Source organism: Adelges cooleyi, unplaced genomic scaffold (genome assembly GCF_023614345.1).
Source record: "Adelges cooleyi isolate 19-005CV unplaced genomic scaffold, UGA_ACOO_1.1 ACOO_flye_CR_arks_rails_tigmint_CR_PRNA_26, whole genome shotgun sequence".
NCBI classification, from domain to species: domain Eukaryota; kingdom Metazoa; phylum Arthropoda; class Insecta; order Hemiptera; family Adelgidae; genus Adelges; species Adelges cooleyi.
This window is the reverse complement of record NW_026095926.1, coordinates 919314-944089: the sequence shown is the minus strand read 5'-3', so window position 1 is coordinate 944089 and position 24776 is coordinate 919314. Positions and strand designations below refer to the sequence as shown.

The following is a 24776-nucleotide window of genomic DNA, read 5'->3' as shown; positions in this document are numbered from 1 at the left end:
TTTTTTTTAAATTTTCAAAATTTTAAATACAATCCTCTCGTTTTCCAGAAACTCGCAGAAAATAATTACAGTGATAAACATCCAGTTATTGTCTGATAAATATGAATATATTTTTTGGAAAGGTTCAAAAAACTAGTACTATCAATTCAGAGCTCAAATATCTAATTAATAGTTAATAATACAAACACTACCTTGTAGCTGCATATTTTCCTCCTAATAATTCCAATTAACGAAAACACCTTAAAGTTAAGTTTGTTCTGACCATACAGCTGTATTACTTTCTTTAAATTCAATCTCCCCTCTCAACAATAAACCAAGCCTCATCAAAGGCCCAATCTTCTGGAAAAAATTCAAATTTGTCCTAGACAGCAAAACTAGACTTAATATTCCATTAAAAAACACGCATGACATTGACAAAGCTGTAATACAATTAACTTCCAATACACTAAGCACAGTAACTGATTCTTTATCCCCCTCTAAATATCCAATTAAATCTAACAACATCCCAACAGTTCTAAAAGAAATGTTAGCAATAAAAAGGAGAGCCAGAGCGAGATGGCAATCAACTCGTCATCCCGACGACAAAAATGCACCCAACATTATTTCAAATAAATTTAAAAAAGAATTTTACAAAATAAACACGGAACGTTAAGAAAATAATATCTCCAAACTTCAAACATCTAATTGCTCTCTTTGGCGTAAAACAAAAAGTATATAAAAACATAAAGAATTAATCCCTCCTATAAAACTAAACATTAACCAGCTAGCAATATCCGACATCGACAAATCTAACTCATTTGCAGAATACTTCTATGAAGTATTCAAACCCAATAACATAAGCCCCCCTATAACCCATGACACTTCCCCCCAAACATTTTTCTCCAAATGAAGTCAAATACACAATTGGCAAATTAAAGAACGGTAAAGCCTCAGGTACGACCTTATAACAAATAATATTTAAAAACAACTAACCAACAAATCTATTCTTAATATAGTCCATATCTTCAATGCCATGCTCAGACTTTCTCCCTTTTCCCTCACTTTGGAAACTATCGACAATCATAGTAGTGCCGAAACCAGGTAAACCAAAAAATTTAACATCTTCTTACCGTCCGATCAGCCTTCTCCCTAAAAGCCTTCTCCTACACCTTAGGAAAATTATTCGAAAAACTTCTATTATAAACGCCTTCAAAATATTTCTGCAATAAACAATATCATCCCCCACTCTCAATTCGGTTTCCGAGCAAATCACTCTACAATCCACCCTCTCCACCGCCTCACCGATGCCATCTCTTAAAAAAAAAATACTGTTCAGGTATCTTTTTAGACATTGCCCGAGCTTTTGATAAGGTAACGCCACAGTTCCCCGAGGCAGTAACTTATCCCCCCTTTAAAACTTAATTTACACAGCTGATATACCTACATCTACCTTCACTATTTTAAATACTTTTGCCGACGATACAAGTGTACTAGCATCTGACATTGATCCCTTAATTACAAATTTTAAACTCCAACACCGCCTCAATCTTCTTGAAAAATGGCTCACTAAATGGAAAACAAAAGTTAATACAAGCAAATCAAATCACATCACCTTTTCTCTTCGGCCAGACGACTGTCCACCAGTCAAACTCTACAACACTCTACTCCCCCAAACTAACCAAGTAAAATACTTAGGCCTCATTTTTGACAAACGCCTAACTTGCAAAGATCATATGACTGAAAAAAGAAAATAATTAAACACCAGACTTCATCTACTTCGCCCTCTCTTACGTTCCAAACTTAATTTTAAACTCAAAACACTCATCTACAAAACTCTTCTCTTTCCACTGTGGTATTACGGTATCCAAATCTGGGGCTGTGTCGCTCCATCTAACATCCAAAAAATCCAGTCGTTTCAATCAAAAAATCAAAAGGTATTGAATGCATGAATGCATGTTGTATTATGGAAGTCGATTGTTGAATAACTGTTTCGTTTACATCCCAAAGACAAATTCGAGCGAATAAAATAGGATTTAAACACAAAATAAACGAAATATTATTAGTCGATTTCTACATTAACCTAGAATAGTGGCCGATCAATTCAAATATTTTTTCAGAATTTAAATCTAACCATCCTGAGTTGGTGTAATTATGTCCGGCTTTTAGGCCTAAAATGTCCAACAAACAGGCCACTTCAACCCCCATAAGATGGGTCAAAACCTATTCACTGGAATCAAACTTTGAATTTTTACAACAGTTTTTGGCTACCATCAATTCTGACTTGAGAGCATTTTCTTCAACATCTAATAAGTAAGCATGCTGTTCCCAATACACGTTCAATCAACATTGTCAATATATTATTTTCACTTTAAAATATCTATTTGTACCTAACCTATCCTAACCGAATTCCAGCAAGTGTAATAATAATTCCAACCATTGCATCAACCTCTTACCTAACCTAGCCGGTCGTTTTTTAAATTGTGCTCAATTGGCAATATAAAATACAAACGGATATTTTATCGAGCGTTTTCAATTGAAAATCTATTCATTTGCTGTCGAAACGAATTTTTTTTTTGTATTTTCGACTATTGTTTTCGTTGTAACTGTTCTTATTTGTGCAAATGTTTCATATGCGAAAATATTTTACAGAAAAACATTTTTTTTTTTTTGTTCCATATAGGTCCGTACAATTAGTTTTTATAACGTTATGCGGAATGTTGTTTTAAATTTTACACAGTATGTTTTGTCCCTGCAAATTATTTTACTGTTCGAATACAATATATAAAACCATTTTTAATTGTAATAGATTTCAAATATACAGTATACCTTGGTTACATCTACTTTATGTCTAATTTTAATTCCTAAACCTCGGTTAGGAAAAAAAACAAATAAGAAAAATGTTCAGCTACTTTTATGGAAAAAGATCAATTAATCCCACTTTTTTTCCAAACAAATATGCTTTGCTTGCAAAATGTTGTATATAATAAATATTAATTTTTTTTATAGCTCAGAGCATATTAGGAAGCAATCAAAATTATTCCAGAACTATAACAATTGAATGTCTTAAACCAACAAACTTCAAAAACAGATATTTTTTTTCTACGCCAAATCTACACTACTTTCGCATATTAAGTACAAAAAATAACAATTATTAGTTTTTGGGCCATAAAAGTTGTATAAAGTCACCCGCTATAAAATATAGCTTATAAGCATATAGCTAACAGTAATTTATTCATTTTGGCAATATAATAATTTTGTTTTGGCCTGCTTTGCGGCAGATAACAAATCGGTATCACATATTGTAATTTTCTTATATTACACATGGACCTTATACCTAAACACCGGACTTTGGACCCCCCCCCCCATTCAAGGGACATTTCTGGTTGCACTACTGAAAAGAGTAATAAAGTAATTTTCTAAATAGACTGTTTTTTTACATTGATTATCTATAAAAAATACTTTTTATTTTTATAATACCAAATGTATAAAAAAAATAAATACCAATTCATATTATAATAATTTGCACATGGTATGTAACAATTTATCCTACATCGGGCAAGGTGTACCATTTTGACTTGGTAACTAAAACATTTTCTTTGTTATTAAAAATTTGAATACATACATTTTTACCTATAAAGGTAGCTATAAAGTTAAAACGTGCTAACATTCATTCAGAAAATAATTTAGGAAAAATTAAAAATATCAAAAGTGTAACAACTAACCGTACTCAGCCCGTACTAAAGTCAAATGAACTGCTTAATTTTATCATGATTTAGTAGAAAGTCGACTATTTTCCTTGAATGTTGAGGTATATCTACAGCTGAAGGAACCATACTTTTAGCTGGTCAAAGATTTTAAAAAAAAACTGTATCGTTATTAGTTATATTAACCGTGAAGTTACAGTATACAATAGTAATTGAGTACTGAGAAAATAGGAGCTGATAACGTTCATTTAGATAACTATTTTCCTTTAAGTACATTTTGTACATAATAAGGGTACAACTATTGAAAAGTTGCCCAAATTTGTCCCGTTTTAAATTACTAAGAAAATTATAGTAATTTGTATTTTGTATTATAAATAAAAAACAATATTACACACAATGTAAGTAATTAATGTTTATTTGAAAAGAAACAGCGTTTTTGGAGTCATCAAAGTCGTAAACACTTATTGTATTTTGAAACATTGTTTAAAAATTTTTCAGCAAGTCTGCTACCACGAAAGAGCATTTTCATGTCTCGTTGAAGTACCAAATTAATTTCGTCCCCTATCTCTTTGCCCCTACCCCATATCTCTTACACCTATCTCTTAACTCTATCTATTACTCTTATCTTCACCCCTATCTCTTACCTCTCCCCATACCCCCTATTCTCTACCCCAATCTCTTACCCTATCTCCCATCCCCTATCTCCAAGATAATTCCCATCCCCAACCCCAACCACATCCCTCACCTCTAATCTCTTATCAGATACGCTCTTGTAACTAACGCTTTTGTAAGGAACGCTTTTTTTGGTTATGTGCCAGAGCTAAGACATGAAAATGTCAAAAAGATTATATCATTATCAGACATTGCTATATTGAAAATTATATTATGTTTATACCTTTATTTTTATACAACAATTTTTACAATTGTTTATTTTATATTTTCTATCTCTTCCCACGATTTTATTTCTTCATTTTCCTTAACCATTATTGCGTCTTTTCTTTTTTTTATAAAAACAGTAGTTATTTTGTGTACCTGTAATTGCTGATAGCACACCGAAAAACATTGCTGTTCATGACAACACAAAATATGTCTTTGGAATTCATAAACGAATATCTCTTATAGATTTTTCAAGCGTAAATACTAAATGCTATTATTGGACTAATAGTTAAACACCAAGGAATTCGTATGATTGTGGTGGGGCTACAACTATTATAAACCCAAAAAATGTATAATTAACTTTGCAATATAAACAAGTTATAACAATTATCTGATGATGTAACGTGTAAAATACACGGTGGCTATTTGTTTTTATCGAAAAATACCTAATTTAAGATTACAAGTTTTCATCAACGGTATAATAAATATAGAAAAATATATATATTTCTATTTTTTTTTATTTTTGTATTTGTAAACATTTTTAACGAGTAGAACGATTATTTTTATTAGAATTTGGCAAATTTAATTAACTCTGAAATGGCATATTCACACAATTTTCAGTGTACATGTTTGGTATTGTTTCTTATTGGATTAAAAATAACCAATAATTCCAATCATAAACACATCAAGGTTGGATCATAATATTTAAATGTACACATGTAAAATAAATTATCGTCATAAATGCACATAACGGTCAAATATCAACACTATTTTTGTAGGTAAACGAATACTGCGACAGGTCCTTAAAATTATATCATTAAAGCTTTTACATACTATTGTGTCGCACGTGTCTCTTTAATTGACTTTCAGCATTGTATTCTAAATAATTATACATTCATACCGCAAAACCATATTACTATCGTGGCAAAAACAAACATAATATTGTGGAATTATTGTATAAACAAAAGTTGATAGATTATGTTGTATATGGCAACACTGGTGATGTTATTTTACTGATTGACTGATTGATTGACTTGATAATACTGGCTATAGTCTAGGAGGAGGTTACAGGTTTAAAATTGAGTGTAAGTAAAGTTTTTTTGAAAAGTTAAAGAGACTTGATAAGAGACGTGTACAATGGAAAATGGTCTTTGGCAAAAGTGGTGTCATTCCGCTTAACTTTATGAGTTGAAACAGACAAAATGTCTAGAGGTTAGTCGGCTAAATGGTCTGTTATGGTTTACCTTTGTGAAACAAAATTTATTCACAACAAGTTTGCATAACATTGAAAAAATTTCGTGATCTTTTTAAAATACATTGTGAAACATCAGGAGTGCCAAAGGAGTTCTTTGTTGCAGTAACTGCTGAACAAAGAAAGGCCGCCATGGATGAAAAGGAAGGAAATCATGAGTTCAAAAGCAAATTGCATAACTACCTCTATGTTCAATCAAAACGTATGGATCGTTCAGGCGGAGATTTCCGAAAAATGTTATTCTGAAAAATAAATTAATATGCCTAATAACGGTATAAGTTATACCATTAAGTTAGGAAAAGATTAGGAAAAGATTCGACCTGATTTGGTCTAGCTGACCAACCTTTACCATAGGTGCACGTTGATTAGGAGGGGATGCTCATATACCGGTTATGGTGTTGAACTATGACAATGTATCTGACGTACTCATGAATATCAATATGTGTAGTGTTATTCTAGTATATATTTATTGGAAAAGAAACGTATCTGCTAAGAAAGCTTTCTTAGCTTTCTTATCTGTACTCGCGTGTCCGTTCAACTCCGTCATTACCTGGACTAACTCCAGAGAATGCTTTAGGATCCAAGTAGAGGTGTAATACATATCATATAATATAGATATACTTATTTAACAAACCTGTTTCCTTTTTGTTGCACACTTGAGAGTTAGGTTACCTTTTTGAGGTATGACCGCCTGTTAAGCTCCTCGGGCGATATAGCAAATATATAAATGGGATATTTAAGTGCAGATACGGCTTAGCTATCCGTCCCGTCTTCCGGTCTACTAATTTAACCCAGGAAGATCCTGTAAGCGAAGATTTCCAGTTTTAACAATGAAACAGTTTAGCCCTAGTTACTAATGCATGCCAATAGATAACTGATATTCTACTAGATATTTTAAATACATATTAAAACCCAGAGATTTATAATCTTAATGTTTGGTGGCATGGAAGTTAGATATATGTAAAATAAATAAATTTTCTGTAAAATGTAAAAAAAAAATACATTTACACACCTCGCTAAAAATTCGGTAGGTATGTTAGTATGGATTTTATACAACAAATAAACTTGTGTGTACTTATTTGCATAATTGTGCAAATATGCAAGTTTGTGCAAATAATGGAAAAAAAAAATTCAAAGATATGTAATCGTACATTATTCTTTATTCGTTTCAATTCTATGTAAAGCAGGCATTCCAAGACGGTAAAATTCATTCGATTGGTCTCGTAGTTTAACTTCAGATAATACTTTATAGACTAACCACAATGTTCTTAAAGTTCTCTCTTTCGTTTCTGTTTTTTATCCTAGCGGTTAGCTGTATGCATACAGGCCAACCTGAAGGGAAAAATGAACCTGAAGCATCGGGTTCAGCTGTACCTGAAGAGAAAATTAATGTCACACCGGAGGATTTAGCGGTAATGTATACTATTTTTTCACAATATTTTTCAGAATCATTTATAAATAGAAAATTCTCAATTCAATGAAAAAAATATTTTGTTGAACGATGTATAATATAAAGTAAAAAGATTTCCTAAATAGCCATTTTTATTTGAAAAACTACTATCATTTTAGCTTGAAAATTTACAAATAAATGGGGAATCTGATGATGAGGTAATTAATATTATTTTTTAAAAACTCTTAGGCTATTATCAATAATTTGCTTCATGCTTGAATTATTTATAACATAAAGGTAAACATTTTCCTACATATCCATTCTTATCAAGGAAAATATTATTATTTTAGCTTAAACACTTACAAAATATAAAATTCTAGTCATAAATACTTGTAATCAACGAATTATTTAATATTATTTTTTAAAAAATGGTTTTAAAATATTAGATTAAAACTAGAGTCGTAACTTAATTATTCAAGTAAAATTCATGTTCTAAATTGTAAAATTCTGTTTACTTTGTTATAATCTTATTTATATCATTATTATAATATAATATTTTAAAAGATTTCAGTAAAATAATGTTAATAACGCTAATACTTGGAATACCAGCTACTATAATTTAAATATTTTCTAAGTTAATTAAAAAAAAACAACAATTTTTTTTAATCTTATTTGTAAAAAAATACTAAAATTCAAATATTTACAAAGTCATGACAAGCAAATAAATGGATGAAAATTAAAAACTCAAAGAATAACATTTTATTAAACATTTTATCTTTATAATTATGGAATTTAAAACATATGTTGCTATATGAAAATGTCCTATTTTTTTTCATTATCTGGTATATAGCTTGGAAATTTTCACAGTACTGAAAAATGTAGTACAATGTGTATCTAAAAGTATAAAAAATTAAATATTTGTTTATTAAATTTTTATAATATCCGAGAAAATTAGTGTCTTACCCAAAATGAATCACCCTGTATATATATATATATTTTTTTATTGATTCTTAATCATCAGGTATTTATTTAGGTCTAATCGTATTTAAATTTTATAATCAGATTTTTCTATGAAATTAAACTTGGTGTTGATTAACAATTTTCAGCTAATAAAAGAAGCGTTCGAGAGCATTAGAATTGAAGTGAAAAAAGAATTCAACGATAATTTTACAAGTGGAAATATTGGACATTATGATTATTACTACTACATGGGTGAAAACTATATAGAGTGGGATTTTATATATTCATACTTAGAGAACCATAAACAAGGCCGTAGCGAATATTGTAAAAATTGTTTACACACGTTATTAGTCGTTTAATAATTTTTTTTTTATCTTCGATGCAAAACTGTATGTAAAAAAAATACCATATAATATTCAATATACTATTAAATGCGGTGAGACCCAAAAGTATGCTCAATTAAAGTAAAATTAAAAACAAAATGACCTCTTTCGTCCGGACACAAATTAAGACAAGTAAAATCACACTATTACAAAAACAATATAATTTCATCTGCACATCGAAGCTAAAATAAATTATGTAATTGACAACTGCAACATATCATGCCTCTATGACAATATATATTATTTATAATTAAATTCAATGTTTTTTTTGTTATAGATTGGATAGATTTTCTGACATTTCGTGATCTTTTTAAAATACATTGTGAAAAATCAGGAGTGCCTGTTGCAAAAATTGCTGAACAAAGAAAAGTCGCAATTGTTAAACATGAAAGAAATCCTGCGTTCAAAAGAGAATTCGCTACTTTCCTCCGTACAAAAGTTTATTCTTAGGTTCGTTAAGGTGGAGATTTCTGAAAAATTTCATTCTGAAAAATAAATTAATATGTCTAATAATTTTATAATTTTTTTTTTTAAACCTCTTAAATTGTTATTAAAGAACATTTCAAAATATTATATGTCATAACGACTTTAATAATTCCAAATTCTCTGTTTCTTTTCAAATAAACACTTATTACTTACTGATTGTGTAATATTATTTTTATTTGTATGAAAAAAGAAAAATTACTATAATCTGTGTAGTAATTTTAAAATGGTCGAATTTGTAAGGAACTGCAACAGTAATAGCAATATTAAGTAGAACATGTACATCATGATTAATATAACAGCTCATTATATCAAAAAATAAATAAAAACACATCGTTGTAATTAAAACCTATCTCAAGCTCATCATCGTCGTTTAAGTTGCAAGATTTCACCCGGAACGGCAAACAAGAAAGTGTGTAAATAAAAACGTGGTAAAATAGGTAAAGTGTGAAAACGACACTCGGTTAGTATTATTTTTTTTTGCGTCTATTTACCATTAATTCTTATAACAATTGTTAAAATTAAAAAAATCTACATAAATAAAATTAAAAAAAAAAAGATTAATATTTTATATTGTTAATACTTGAGCTTCGCTCATCTCAAGCTCATGTCCAGTGTTCAAAGTTCATTTTCTTATCAATGAGCGGAATTCGTATTGATAACTAATGAGAACGGCAGGTGACTGAGTGTTTTGGCACTCGCTCGCTACGTTGGCTCAGCGCCGTCGCTTCGCTCTGCTAACTAAAAATATCTTAGGCTTGGAGACTACAGTCAAGGAGGAGGGTACTGGATTAAAATTAAATTTAAGTAAAGTTTTTTTTAAAAGTTAAAGAGACTTGATAAGAAGCTGGCCATTGGGAAAAAGTGTACAATGGAAAATGGTCTTTGGTGTCATCCCTCTTAACTTTATGAGTTGAAAACAGATAAAAATGTCTGGAGGTCAGTCGACCAAATGTCTGTTATGGTTTACCCTAGAGAAACAAAATTTGCTCAAACTTAGTATGTTGTATGTCAGTACACAGCGCAGCGGTTCCAAGGAGGGTACCCGCCAGCCGTGTCGAGCCAGCGCACTACGTTTTATAGTAATGCCGTTATAATTTATCGTACAATTTTTTTAAATTTAAATAGTCTAGAAGTTAGAATGTTAAATATCAATTATCAAGTGTCCGGTGTTGCTTACCATATGGGTTAATTATTGTAATTTTCGGCCCAATACAGTACCTTTCACGTAAGATTTCTTGAAAAAATAGCTTAACAAACATAACTAATTTAATATACAGGTTGCTATAAGAGATTCCACAATCACTCCTCCCTAAATCCTTACCCAAGGGCGGAAAAATCACAATGACCTTGAAATATCATTGTATGGTAAAATTTTTTAAAAATGATTCCCATAGTTGGTTTTATCGTAACTTCAAAAAAATCGTCAACAAGTCATGTTGCCCTTGAAATTCTAAAGACCGTGAGTATTTGTCGTTCCCCGCTATTAAAATGTAAGTTTAACATAGGTATCCGAAAAATAGGCACAGTCTTTCGGCTTCGTATAATATGTTTAACACAAACGAGTAGTGTATTTCATTTATGCAAACGGTGCAAAATTTAAACGCACATCGACAACACAAGTGTTTTTCTAAAGTAAAAGAATTATGTTTTCGAGTAAACGCTTAGGCGAGAATTCGGTAAACGATATATTTAATAAAAAAAACCAATACGCACGGATGAAGTGAAACTCCTTTATATATACTGGGTGATACATTAATGATAATACGCTTATTTTTTTTTTTTTTTTGAAAACATTTTTTTACACAAACCGAAGTGTCTCCAATTACCAAAACTACAAGAATTACAGGTTTTAGTAGCAAATTTGAAGGTGCTTGTATATTATTGTCAGGTGTACGTTTTACAACGATACGTTATTTTGTTTTCATTTTCGATGAGCAAAAAGTAGTCAAAGTAAACGAATGTAGCCAAATAACGGCCGAAAACGTTCAGTATTTTTTCTAGTCTAAACAAAGGTCTAATAAAGGGTCAAAGGGTCTAAAAAAGGTGGACTTCTTTAACTTAAACGCAACTCATACGCTTGATTTTCTTTTTAAATAAAGAATATTTTGCCGAAAATACAGAACAATCTTTTGCGCAATTGATATTTCGATTATTTTTTTTACGCTAACCACCAAAAGTAACGATAATCATGTAAAATATTAAAATTTGTGTTGTAGTGATTTTTTTTTTTTCTTACAAATTAAAGTAGTATTACACAATTAGTAAGTAATAAGTGTTTATTTGAAAAGAAACAGAGATTTTGGAATTGTTAAAGTCGTTATGACGTATTGTATTTTGAAACGTTATTTTAATAACAATTAAGTGGTTTTAAAAAAAATTATAACATTATTAGACTTATTAATTAAATTTTTAGAATGAAATTTTTCAGAAATCTGCGCCTGAACGATCCATAGGTTCTGATTGATTAAAGATGTAATCATCCAATTTACTTTCGGGCTCAGTACGGTTTTTTTCCTTTTCATCCATTGCGGCTTTTCTTTGTTCAGCAATTTTTGCAACAGGCACTCCTAATTTTTCACAATGTATTTTAAAAAGATCACGAAATTTTTTCAATGATATGGAAACTAAAACAAAAAAAACATTAAATAAAATTATAAATAATATATGTTATCATAGAGGCATGATATGTTGCAGTTGTCAATTACATCATTTATTTTAGCTTCGATGTGCAGCTGAAATTATATTGTTTTAGTAAAATCGTGTTTTTATTTGTCTAAATTTGTGTCCGGACGCAAGGGGCGATCATTTTACTTTTTTTTTTTAGTCTCATTAAATTTATTTGTTTATTAAATAATATTATATGGTATATTTGAATGAAAATAATTTTCTTAAAAACCAAATACTACTTTACAGTTTCGCATCGAAGATAAAAAAAAATACTATTAAACGACAAATAACTTGTGTAAAAAATGTTTACAATAAACTGGCATATTTCCTTGCACATAGCTCTCGAAGTATGATCTTATAAAAACCCACTCTTCAACGTTGTCGCCCATGTAAAAGTAATATTCAAAAAGTCCAATATTATCATCTGTAAAGTGGTCGACGTATTCATTTTCCACGTATTTTCTTATACTCACGAACGCCTCATCTATTAGCTGAAAATTGTTAATCAACACAAAGTTTAATTCCATAAAAAATCTGATTATAAAATTTAAATACGATTAGAACTGATGATTAAAAATCAATAAAAAAAAAATATATATATACAAGGTGATTCATTTTTGGTGAGACACTAGTTTTCTCGGAAAATATGAACATTAAAAAAATACAATAATTTCCTATACTCTTATGTACACATTGTACTACATTTTTGAATACTGCGAAAATTTGTATTTCCAACCCTTATACCAAAAAAGAAAAAAGAGCAAGACATCACTTTTTCAAATGGCATCATATATTTTAAATGCCATAATTGTGTAGACAAAAATGTAATCGAAAATGTTGTTCTTTGAGTTTTTCATTTTCATCTATTTATTTGCTTGTCATGACTTTGTAAAGATTTGAATTTTAGTATTCTTTTACAAATAAGATTTTAAAAAAAATTAACCAAAAAAATAGTGGTTTTTTTAAAATTAATTTAGAAAATAATTAAATTATAGTAGCTGGTATTCCAAGTATTAGCGTTATTAACGTTATTTTACTGAATGCTATTGTAATATTATGTTATAAATATAATATAAATAAGATGATAAGAATGTAAACAGAAAAGCAATACAACGCGTGTACCATTTTATAGCAAACATATTATATTTTAAAATATAAAATTTAAAAAACCAGTACAGTGGGGTCGGGGCATAGTGAGGACGGAGCATAGTAGGGACGGAGAGATCACAGGTTTACAGGAATTTTTAAATCCTTTAAATAAAATCACTTTCGAAAAAACCCTTCGATGCAAATCGGTAGTTTGTTTTTTCAAGCCAGTACTGTCCGAACCAAACACAGTATAAACCACCAGCAAAGTTAGAAAGTATTAAATCGAGGTGCTGCATTTACAAATAAGCATCAAAACGTTAATTTAAAAGTGATTTTATTCGAGAGGACTAGTACAGTAGAGTATAGGCATAATGGAATCAAAGCAACGAGTGGACGGAGAGGTCACAGGAATACAGAAATTATTATAAATAATATAACGTGTGTACCATTTTATAGAAAACAGATTATATTTTAAAATATAAAATAAAAAAATTATTAAATTATTAAAGACTTATTTATTATAGATGAAATAGATAAAATAAAATTGCTATAAAATAAATCAAGTTTTAATGTTTTAATAAATATCATTTTACTCGAATGATTAAGTTACGACTCTAGTTTTAATCTAATATATTAGAACCATTTTTTAACAAACCATATTAGACAATTAATTTTGATTACAAGTATTTATGACAGAATTTTATTTGTAAGTCTTTAAGCTAAAATAATAAAAAATTCCTAGAGAATTCCTTCTTAGGAAATTTTTTTCATTATATTATTAATGATTCTGAAATTATTGAAAAAAACCCACCAGTTTTAAAAAAATATTATAAATTACCATTAATCCTCCGGTGTGACTTCAGTTTTCTCTTCAAGTACAGCTGAACCTAATGCGTCAGGTTCGGTTTTCCCTTCAGGTTGGCCTGTATGCATACAGCTAACCGTTAGGATAAAAAACAGAAACGACAGAGAGAACTTTAAAAACATTGTGGTTAGTCTATAAAGTATTATCTGAAGTTAAACTGCGAGTGAAATCGAATGAATTTTACCGTCTTTGAATGCCTGATTTACATAGAATTGAAACGAATAAAGAATAATGTACGATTACACATCTTTGAATTTTTTTTTTCCATCATTTGCACAAAATTGCATATGTGCACAATTATGCAAATAAGTACACACAAGTTTATTCGTTGTATAAAATCCATACTAACATACCTACCGATTTTTTTAGCGAGGTGTATAAATGTATTTTTTTTTTACATTTTACAGAAAATTTATTTATTTCACATATATGTAACTTCCATGCCACCAAACATTAAGATTATAAATCTCTGGGTTTTAATATGTATTTAAAATGTCTAGTAGAATATCAGTTATCTATTGGCTTGCATTAGTAACTAGGGCTATACTGGCTTCATTGTTAAAACTGGGAAATCTTCGCTTACAAGATCTTCATGGGTTAAATTAGTAGACACAATGATGGGACGGATGGCTAAGCCGTATCTGCACTTAAATATCCCATTTATATATTTGCTATATCGCCCGAGGAGCTTAACGGGCTAAAATAAATTATGTAATTGACAACTGCAACATATCATGCCTCTATGATAACATATATTATTTATAATTTTATTTAATGTTTTTTTTGTTATAGTTTCCATATCAGTGAAAAAATTTCGTGAACTTTTTAAAATACATTGTGAAAAATCAGGAGTGACTGTTGCAAAAATTGCTGAACAAACAAAAGTCGCAATGGATGAAAAGGAAAAAACCGTACTGAGTCCGAAAGTAAATTGGATGATTACATCTTTAATCAATCAGAACCTATGGATCGTTCAGGCGCAGATTTCTGAAAAATTTCATTCTAAAAATTTAATTAATATGTCTAATGATGTTATAATTTTTTTTAAATCTCTTAATTGTTATTAAAATAACGTTTCAAAATACAATACGTCATAACGACTTTAATAATTCCAAAATCTCTGTTTTTTTTTCAATCATCACTTATTACTTACTAATTGTGTAATATAACTTTTATAAGTAAAAAAAAATAAAAATCACTATAATTTGTGTAGTAATTTTAAAACGGTCGAATTTGTACGGAATCGCAACAGGAATAGCATTATTAAGTAGAACATGTACATCATGATTAACATAACAGCTCATTATATAAAAAATAAATAAAAACCCATCGTTGTATGAACGGGCCGGGAGCAAACAATAATAGGTTGCTTTGCCCGGTCACCAACCGCCTATTACCGATCCGTTTATGAATATGTAATGTGTATATAACTCTACTGAAAGTGGGAGGTATCGCCTGTACAAAACCAGAGAGCTATGTGGTGAATTAGTGTGTTATGTGTGTACTTTGTGGGTGTGTAAGGGTCACTAAAAATAAATAAATAAATAAAACTCAAAATCCAATGCTTATAATAATATTATTCAATAAAATGTTTTGGCGCTTTGGCTTAACAACATTTTAAGTATGACAATATTCTATTGCCTCTTTGGCACAACAATATTGGGTAAAAAATGATAACAACATAGACCTCTTTGTTACAAAATAATTTAGTAAATAATAATAACAATATTAGCCCCTTTGGCACAAATTAATATTACACGGTAATGACTAGAACTATTAGGTAACGCTGTGGGAGCCGGTGTTTTAAATATTAAATAAATGTTATGGTAACTAAATTTTTACTAGAACAATAATTAATAATTCACTAAGATATAAAACAAACAGTTAATATTAGACTAGATCGAGCCTCCGTGGCTGACTAGATAATAAAAATGGTGCCTACGATTGACTTTATGCTTATCGACCTAACTGTCATTAAATAAAACAGAGGGTTAAAAATTCGTTCTAATAACTCACAATAGGAACTCAATAATATAAAATAAAACACAAATTCAGTAAAATAATAATTCAAAGGTACTCACACAACGAAGAAACGCAAACCGCTGGCTTGGTCTGCTACCTAAATCTAAATAAAATGCTAAAACAAATAACTAATTAAATATAAAATTTAAAATGTCTTTATGACAATACCGCAGTTGACTAATAATACACGATTGAAAATGTCCTTATGACAATAATACAATTCCACTAATAATACACCATTGAAACTGTATTTATGACAATTAAAATGCGGCTCAAAAAAATGCCCTTACGGCAGTAAAATACAAAAGTAAACTAAATCACACGGAAAGAAACACACAGAAGGTCTAGACAAATTTTTATAACAGAAAAAACACAGGTTGATTATAACGCACAAAATTCAACAAGTAGTGACTAGATAACACGGGCGTGGCACATTTATTTACATTGGTTAGCCCGGTGCATTTAAATCTGGCCGCCAACATTGTAAATAAAACCTATCTCAGTCTCATCATCATCGTTTGAGTTACAAGAAAAGGTAAAGTGTGTAAACAACACTCGGTTAGTAATATGTTTTTTAGGGTCTATTGACCATTAATTCATATAATAGTTGTTTAAAAAAAAAAACGAGTAACTCCATGCCCCGACCCTAATGTGATGGCATTTTACACTCGAAATTATTGCAAATAGAAAAAGTCAAACCGAACTGATTCTAGCCGACTTTGTCCTTGTAGTTGTTTATGCCTTTATCGAAGAAAAATACTTAAATTCAAAATTCTACATAGAAAAAAAAACTGAACTCATCACGAGCGTGAACTTTATTGAGAAACGATTAACATTTTTCATTGTTGATTTTATTGGTTTATAATAACTATAATAAGATACATAAACACGAGACTGTATGTTGTCGAATTTTCGCCTGGAACACTCCATCTATTCAGTGCCTGATTGTGTAGTACTTACTTGTCTATCTAAGTTTATCTGGAGGTTAAAAGTATATTTCAGTTAAAATTTAGTACAATTTGTATCTAAACGTATTGGAAATTATTGTATTTTTAAATGATCATATTTTCCGAGAAAATAAGTGTCTTACCCAAAATGAATCACCCTGTATACATATATTATATATATATATATATTATTGATTGTTAATCATCAGGTCTAATCGTATTTAAATTTCATAATCAGACTTTTCATGGAATTAAAGGTATTGCCGCCTGTTAGCTCCTCGGGCGATATAGCAAATATATAAATGGGATATTTAAGTGCAGATACGGCTTAGCCATCCGTCCCATCATTGTGTCTACTAATTTAACCCAGGAAGATCTTGTAAGCGAAGATTTCCCAGTTTTAACAATGAAGCCAGTATAGCCCTAGTTACTAATGCATGCCAATAGATAACTGATATTCTACTAGACATTTTAAATACATATTAAAACCCAGAGATTTATAATCTTAATGTTTGGTGGCATGGAAGTTAGATATATGTGAAATAAATAAATTTTCTGTAAAATGTAAAAAAAAAATACATTTACACACCTCGCTAAAAATTCGGTAGGTATGTTAGTATGGATTTTATACAACGAATAAACTTGTGTGTACTTATTTGCATTATTGTGCAAATATGCAAGTTTGTGCAAATAATGGAAAAAAAAAAATTCAAAGATGTGTAATCGTACATTATTCTTTATTCGTTTCAATTCTATGTAAATCAGGCATTCAAAGACGGTAAAATTCATTCGATTTCACTCGCAGTTTAACTTCAGATAATACTTTATTGACTAACCACAATGTTTTTAAAGTTCTCTCTGTCGTTTCTGTTTTTTATTCTAACGGTTGGCTGTATGCATACAGGCCAACCTGAAGGGAAAACCGAACCTGACGCATTAGGTTCAGCTGTACTTGAAGAGAAAACTGAAGTCACACCGGAGGATTTAACGGTCATTTATAATATTTTTTAAAAACTGTTAGGTTTTTTTCAATATTTTTCAGTATCATTTATAATATAAAGACAATTTTTCCCAATACAGAAATTATCTAGGAAACTTTTAAAACTATAAGGATTTTGATAATATTTTACTGAATTATTTATAATATAAAGTAAAAAGTTTTTCTAAACAGCCATTCTTATCTAACAAACTATTAACATTTTAGCTTGAAAACTTACAAATAAGTGGGAAATCTGATGATGCACCTGAAGAGAAAGCTGAACTTGAAGCATCAAGTTCAGCTGTAGCTGAAGAGAAAATTAATGTCACACCGAAGGATTTAGAGGTAATTAATAATTTTTTTTTTAAAGCTATTAGGTTTTTTTCAATTTTTTTCATAAACCTTTATAATAAAATGAAAAAAAATTCCCAAGTAGAAATTCTCTAGGAAACTATTATTATTTTAGGTAAAAGACATACAAATAAAATTCTTGTCATAAACACTTGTAATCAAAATAATTGTCTAATATTGTTTGTTAAAAAAATGGTTTTTAATATATTAGATTAGAACTAGAGTCGTAACTTAATAATTCGAGTAAAATTCAATAAATATAATAAATGTTTAACCCAAAAAATGTTTACACTTTACTACTTTGTAAATTACTAAGTATTATAAGTTCTATCACTCTATGATTTAATATATTAATTATTCGTATCCGAAAATCCGAACATTTATAGTAAATGCAAATTTTTTTTAACTTAAAGTATACGTTTTGTGCTGTATAAAAAAATGAAATAATTCTAGATTAATTTTTAAATATTTTTTTTATTTGGTTTTAAAACATAAAAACATATAATGATGTAATTTTTTAACTGCTAAAGTATATTTTAATTATTTTATAGCAATTTTATTTTATATATTTCATCTAAAACAAATAAGTCTTTAATAATTTAATAATATTTTTTATTTTTTATTTTAAAATAAAATATGTTTGCTATAAAATGTTACACACGTTGTATTGCTTTTCTCTTAACTATCTTATCATCTAATTTATATCATTATTATAACATAATATTACAACAGCATTCAGTAAAATAATGTTAATAGCGCTAATACTAGGCATACCAGCTACTATAATTTAAATAATTATAACAACAAATTATTTTGGTAATTTTTTTTTTTTTTTTAATCTTATTTGTAATAGATAAAATATTTTTTTTATCGATTCTTAATCATCGGGTATTTATTTAGGTGTAATCGTATTTAAATTTTATAATCTGATTTTTCTATAAAATTAAACTTGGTGTTGATTAATAATTTTCAGCTAATAGATGAAGCGTTCGCGAGTATTAGAAAATTGTTGGAAAAAGAATACGACGATGACCTTACAAACGGAAAAATTGGACCTTATGATTATTACTTATACATGGGTGACAACGACAATGATTGGGATTTTATAAGACCATACTTAGAGAACCATATACAAGACCGTAGCGAATATTGTAAATATTGTTTACACACGTTATATGTCGTTAAATAATATTTTTTTTTATCTTCGATGCGAAACTGTAAAGTAGTATTTGGTTTTAAGGAAATTATTTTCATTCAAAATTACCATATAATATTTAATATACTATTAAATGTGGTGAGACCCAAAAGTATGCTTGATTAAAGTAAAATTAAAAACAAAATGACCGCCCTTCGTCCGGCCACAAATTTAGACAAATAAAAACATTATTATTTCAGCTGCAAATCGAAGCTAAAATAAATTATGTAATTGACAACTGCAACATATCCTGCCTCTATGATAATATATATTATTTATAATTACATTCAATGTTTTTTTTTTTGTTTTAGTTTGCATAACTTCAGAATTATTTCGTGATCTTTTTATAATACATTGTAAAAAATCAGGACAGCCCGTTGCAGAAATTGCTGAACAAAAACAAATCGCAATGGTGAAAAAGGTTGGAAATTTTGCGTTCAATAGAAAATTTTTTGATTACCTCATTGTTAAATTAAAACCTACGGATCGTTCAGACTCAGATTTCTGAAAAATTTCATTCTGAAAAATTGACTAATATGTCTAATAATGTTATAATTTTTTTTTTTTCAAATATCTTAAATTGTCATTAAAAAAACTTTTCAAAATATAATATGTCATAAAGACTTTAATAATTCCAAAATCTTTGTTTTTTTTCTTCGAATAAACACTTATTACTTACTAATTGTGTAATATTATTTTTATTTGTAGGAAAAAAGAAAAATCACTATAATTTGTGTAGTAATTTTTAAACGGTCGAATTTTTACGGAACTGCAACCGTAATAGCGTTATTAAGTAGAACTTGTACATCATGATTAACATAACAGCTCATTATATCAAAAAATATTAGTATATTATGTGTCTAGACACTTTCACTTTCAGGTAGATATAGGAGATAAATGATAAGAGATACTTGATACGTGATAAGTGATAAGAGAGTGATAAAAATATGTAGATTATGAAATTACACAATATCCATTACAGTTCTAGTTTAGCGCTTATTGTCTATGCTTAAAAGGACGCCGTACGCCCTATTTTCTTAAACGGGCAAATTTTTGCAAAATCCTCATTTGAAGGTGCAAAACGGTGCACGTGTAATAATTGTCGGTTCAGTAATATTAGAATTATTTGTGCAATTCTAGTGCAATTTCGTATCACGCCGGCACACCGTCACCGTCAGTTAGAGATAAGAGATAACTAAGTGATAAGAGACAGAGATAACAGATATATATATATATAAACGGCTACAGGTACGATATTTTTTTTTTCGAAAATTGCCCAACCGCTGGCCCTCGATAAATACAACATCCTTTTCCGGTCACCTCGACGTAAGTACAACACGGTCGAAGCCCCGTGTGTGTGTGTCGGCGCATTAATGTTGAATATTGTCAGGCGGACCGATGGAACGATCATACGCGTACGATCGGGGACCAATAAAGCGGATGAGGCGGTGAGACGGGCCGGGGGCAGGGCGTGGGAGAGGGTCAATCACGTGCGGCCCACACGTAATCCGATCAGACAAAGAAAACCGTGTCCCCTTCACTTCAGTCGGGGACCCTTCGCGTCGGGCCAAACGATGGGCGTGTGCGCGGAGCGACGGCTAAAAGGGCAAGCCGACGGATCCGCGTGTACGTCGCACGCGGCAGCAAAAAAAATAATAATAAATAAATACGAATAAAATATTGCAAGTACGACCCAATAAACCCGCCGAACGGTAATAGTAAATTGCGTATAAAGAGGGGGCGGCGACGGGTTTCAGTCGCTTTTCGGTAAAAAAAAAAAAAAAAAAATAATAATAATTTGCTTCCTTGCCCGAACACTGTAACACCGTTGGTCTTTATTATTATATATATATATTATCACTGAAGAATAATGGACGGTAACGACGTACAACGCAACGGCATCTCACAGTGGTCTAAAAGCTAATTTAGGTGGAATAAAGTCAATTATTAAAATTCATAAAAATAGGTATTTTATGTTATTAACCCATTATATATAAGTTCTATAAGACAAAAAAATAGAATTTCAGATAATATTAACATTACCAAGCGGCGCAAGCGATAAGTAAAACATAATAACGCGCTCACAAACGTCGAATCGTTCACCGATTGTACATTACATTTTTTTAGTATATTATACACAGGTAAACTTTTTTTTTTTTTTTTTTTAATTAGTTTCATATAAGTAATGAATTCGAAAACTTAGGTAAGTGTTTCATATTAATATTATAAATATTTATTATTTTACTATTAAAACAAAGTTAAACAAGTAGTAAAAAAATGTTAATATTGATATTTCAAAGCGTATAACTAAAAAATAACCCATAATAATCGTTATTCAATATATATACAATATAGTACTTGTTCTTCAGTACCAGATCCCAAAATTTGGTTTGCATCCATTTGCATCTGTAGTTTTAATAATTTTTTTTGTAGGTAGCTCTAGCGGCAGTGTTGGAATAAATGATTCTGAAATTGACGACAATTTGGATTGGAATAACACTGATTCTCGGTATTATTCTTATAATGATTTTTATCAGCTATTAAAAAATAGAGGTCCACTAAATCCCCATTCTTTAAAATCGAGAAATTATTTATTTGAAATTTTGAGGGCATGGTATGAAAATGTAAAATGGGAACCGCAATACACATTAAGTTAGTCAACCATTCAATTTTAAAGTTTACTTTGGTTTTACAAAGACTTTGGTGTAAAAGCCATTATAAACTTTATTATAATTAACTAATGTAATATGAACATTTTTAAGGACAACTTTCCGAGGAAGCACAGGAAGCTCGAAATAAAGACTATAAAATTATCGCGAACATCACTCGCGTAAAATTAGTAGAGTAGCTCATCGGCATCTCTACGGCGCACAGTGGGGCTGGAGGCCTCCAAAATTGGCAAAAAATATAATACAATAAAATGCGGAACTATTTATAAACTAATAACATTTTTGTTTATTTCATTTTTCAATTATTATTTTATTCTTTATTTAAACCATTTATTAGGGTTATTATTTAGTAAATATAAATAGAAACATACGGCGAGATGTATGCGTAAGCTAAGAAACCCCTTAGTCAAGATTGTATTATGCTAATTTGGACAAAATGTGCACATAACTAACAAAGTAGCAGAAAGTAGCAAAATGTGTAAAGTTTTTTTTTACCCTTGTAACTCATACTTAATAGAAAAACAAACATTCGGCACACGATCGACTTCGGAACATAACTAAAAACTTTCAAACGTTTGTAGAATCTTTCTATAAAATATAAATTGTAAATTATTTCAAACAAAAAATTGGCTAATGAATCATTACATACGTTACGTCGAAGGTTTCATAGTTTAAAAATGTATTATTTAGATAATATCTCAAAATAGAAACAAAATGGAATAATGTTAATAACATATAAAACATTTTTTTTTATCGAGGTGACTCGTCGATAGTTGCCCTAGTGAAAGGAGCGGGAAAAAGTGCCATAATATCATATTTTGGTGGCGAGCAATAAATTAACCATGTTACTAAAATAGCGTGACCTATTTGACCGTGTTATCGTACAAACAAAAATAATATAATAATAGGTACATATTTCTAATTTTTTCGTGGTTTAAATTCAAATTTATTTTTTGCCAGTTTTGGAGGCCCTTTGCCCCAGTGTGCGGCGGTTAAATAGCATGATTTACACATGCCCGTGGTTTGTCTTAAAACAATATGCCAATAAATTGTGTAGCTAAAAAATCCTACCGAACAATACCTTCTCGGATTCACATCGAGGCTAAAATATAGAGAAAAATGTTCATCTGATTATATGATACGTTGTGTTGTTTATAAAATTAGGGGTTTTATTAAGTGATAAGCTTTAAATGTGAAACAATCCAAAAAATACAATTCCAATAAACTCACGGACAGTCACTTTTTGTTTTTTCCATACACCCTATTTCTCAAGGAGTTAGGTACAGGAAAATGTTTGCAAAATATTAATTTAAATGTCAAACTGTGCACGTTTAATAGTTGTGGGCTCGGCAATTAGAATTATTTGTGGGTAGTGCAATTTCATATGACGCCACGCGTTACATTTTCACTTTCAGTTGGAGATAACAGATATGTGCTGAGTGATAAATTATATTTTATCTCTGAAATCACCCTGAAAGGTACTGTTGTCTGTTTTGTGTGGGTAAACATGTTTCTACCGTTGAAAATCATCGATGATGCTTGTTGAATAACTACTTCATGTTACCAATCGCATTACATAATAACTATGTGTATAACTGCTAAATGTGAGGGTTAGAATGCATTCCAATGTTGCCCGCGCTCGGGCATCAATCCCTAGGAAATAGGGGTTGGACTGCGACGTGGAAGGCAGGGGGAAACCACCTCGTCGAATAACAAATGATAAGGAATTACACAGTTTAATAACTGAATATCAGAGTGGTTTCATGTCAGGCAGATCTACAATAGATCATATATTCACGCTCAAACAAGTAATAGAAAAGTACTATGAGTTCAACAGGCCGTTACACTTAATTTTTATAGACTTTAAACAGGCATATGACTCCGTACAAAGAGCAGAAATATGGAGATGCTTAAAGCTGTTAGGAGTCCCCTCAAAACTAATATCGATGATAAGAGTGAGTACGGAAGGATCAAGATGTGTAGTTAAATTTGGTCACGGAAAATCAGAAGAATTCCAAACAACAACAGGATTAAAACTAGGTGACGCACTGTCACCAATACTATTTAACATCGTACTAGAGATGGCAGTAAGGGAAGTACAAGAAGAATATCAAGGAATTAACTGCGGCCGAAATCTTCCATTACTAGCATATGCCGACGACGTTGTAATATTAGGCGAAAGTGAGCAGGACATTCAAAAAGCAACGGAACTGCTGATACGAAGTGCAAAAAAACGGGGACTCAACATTAACGAGACTAAAACAAAATACATGCGAATCGGTAGGAACAAAGGTCAGATGAGAAATGCAGCTGGACTACAGGTCGGAGGATATATGTTTGAGGAGGTAGATGATTTTAAATATTTAGGCACTAACTTAAGTAGCACAAACGACAACCACGAAGAAATAAAAAAACGCATTACATCGGGAAACAAATGTTTTTACGCCCTCTCGGGGTTATTGGGGTCGAAGCTACTGTCAAAAAAATCAAAAGAACGACTTTACATAGTACTAGCTAGACCAGTGATAATGTATGCATGTGAGACATGGCCGACGACCCAAGGAGATGAGAATAGACTAGCTATCATGGAGAGGAAATTCCTTAGGAGGATTTACGGACCAAAAAGAAACGAAGACCAAACATACGAAATTAGGTCTAACAGAGAACTTCAGGAATTATTCGGAAAACCAGACATAATAGCGGAAATACGCCACAAGAGACTGAGTTGGCTTGGACATGTTCTAAGGGCTAAGTCAATATCAAATGATGTATTAAGCTGGATTCCTCAGGGAAGAAGGCCGATTGGAAGACCGAAACAGAGGTGGATGGACAAAAATAAAAAAGAACTAAATCAACTTGGAATAGACAATATTATTGAAGCAGCTCTGAACAGAGACAGATGGAAGGAGATTTGTTTTGCAGCGATGGGCCTTAATGGCCTTTAAAGCTGGAAGAAGAAGAA

At 30.3% G+C, this 24776-nt stretch overlaps 2 protein-coding genes across 2 annotated transcripts; both read left to right on the top strand.

The window, feature by feature from the left end:
- Nucleotides 1-6988: 6988 nt before the first annotated feature.
- LOC126837606 (uncharacterized) lies at nt 6989-8994 on the top strand. Its single transcript, XM_050571537.1, has 4 exons — nt 6989-7223; nt 7381-7419; nt 8308-8485; nt 8822-8994. Exons 1-4 carry the CDS (start codon nt 7074-7076, stop codon nt 8992-8994), a joined length of 540 nt encoding a protein of 179 aa, XP_050427494.1. The 5' UTR covers nt 6989-7073.
- Nucleotides 8995-17495: 8501 nt separating this feature from the next.
- On the top strand, nt 17496-19774 carry LOC126837612 (uncharacterized). The gene is made up of 4 exons (XM_050571545.1): nt 17496-17610; nt 17825-17944; nt 18924-19101; nt 19457-19774. The coding sequence occupies exons 1-4, from the start codon at nt 17515-17517 to the stop codon at nt 19651-19653; spliced, it is 591 nt and encodes a 196-aa protein (XP_050427502.1). The 5' UTR covers nt 17496-17514; the 3' UTR covers nt 19654-19774.
- Nucleotides 19775-24776: the final 5002 nt, after the last annotated feature.

What these genes read in the sequence shown, in the direction of transcription:
- LOC126837606 (XM_050571537.1), top strand. Translation starts at nt 7,074, where the DNA reads ATGTTCTTAAAGTTCTCTCTTTCGTTTCTGTTTTTTATCCTAGCGGTT. An exon ending in TCACACCGGAGGATTTAGCG is followed by an intron (nt 7,224 to 7,380) that starts GTAATGTATACT and finishes CTATCATTTTAG; the next exon opens with CTTGAAAATTTACAAATAAA. An exon ending in ATGGGGAATCTGATGATGAG is followed by an intron (nt 7,420 to 8,307) that starts GTAATTAATATT and finishes AACAATTTTCAG; the next exon opens with CTAATAAAAGAAGCGTTCGA.
- LOC126837612 (XM_050571545.1), top strand. Translation starts at nt 17,515, where the DNA reads ATGCATACAGGCCAACCTGAAGGGAAAACCGAACCTGACGCATTAGGT. An exon ending in TCACACCGGAGGATTTAACG is followed by an intron (nt 17,611 to 17,824) that starts GTCATTTATAAT and finishes TTAACATTTTAG; the next exon opens with CTTGAAAACTTACAAATAAG. An exon ending in TCACACCGAAGGATTTAGAG is followed by an intron (nt 17,945 to 18,923) that starts GTAATTAATAAT and finishes AATAATTTTCAG; the next exon opens with CTAATAGATGAAGCGTTCGC.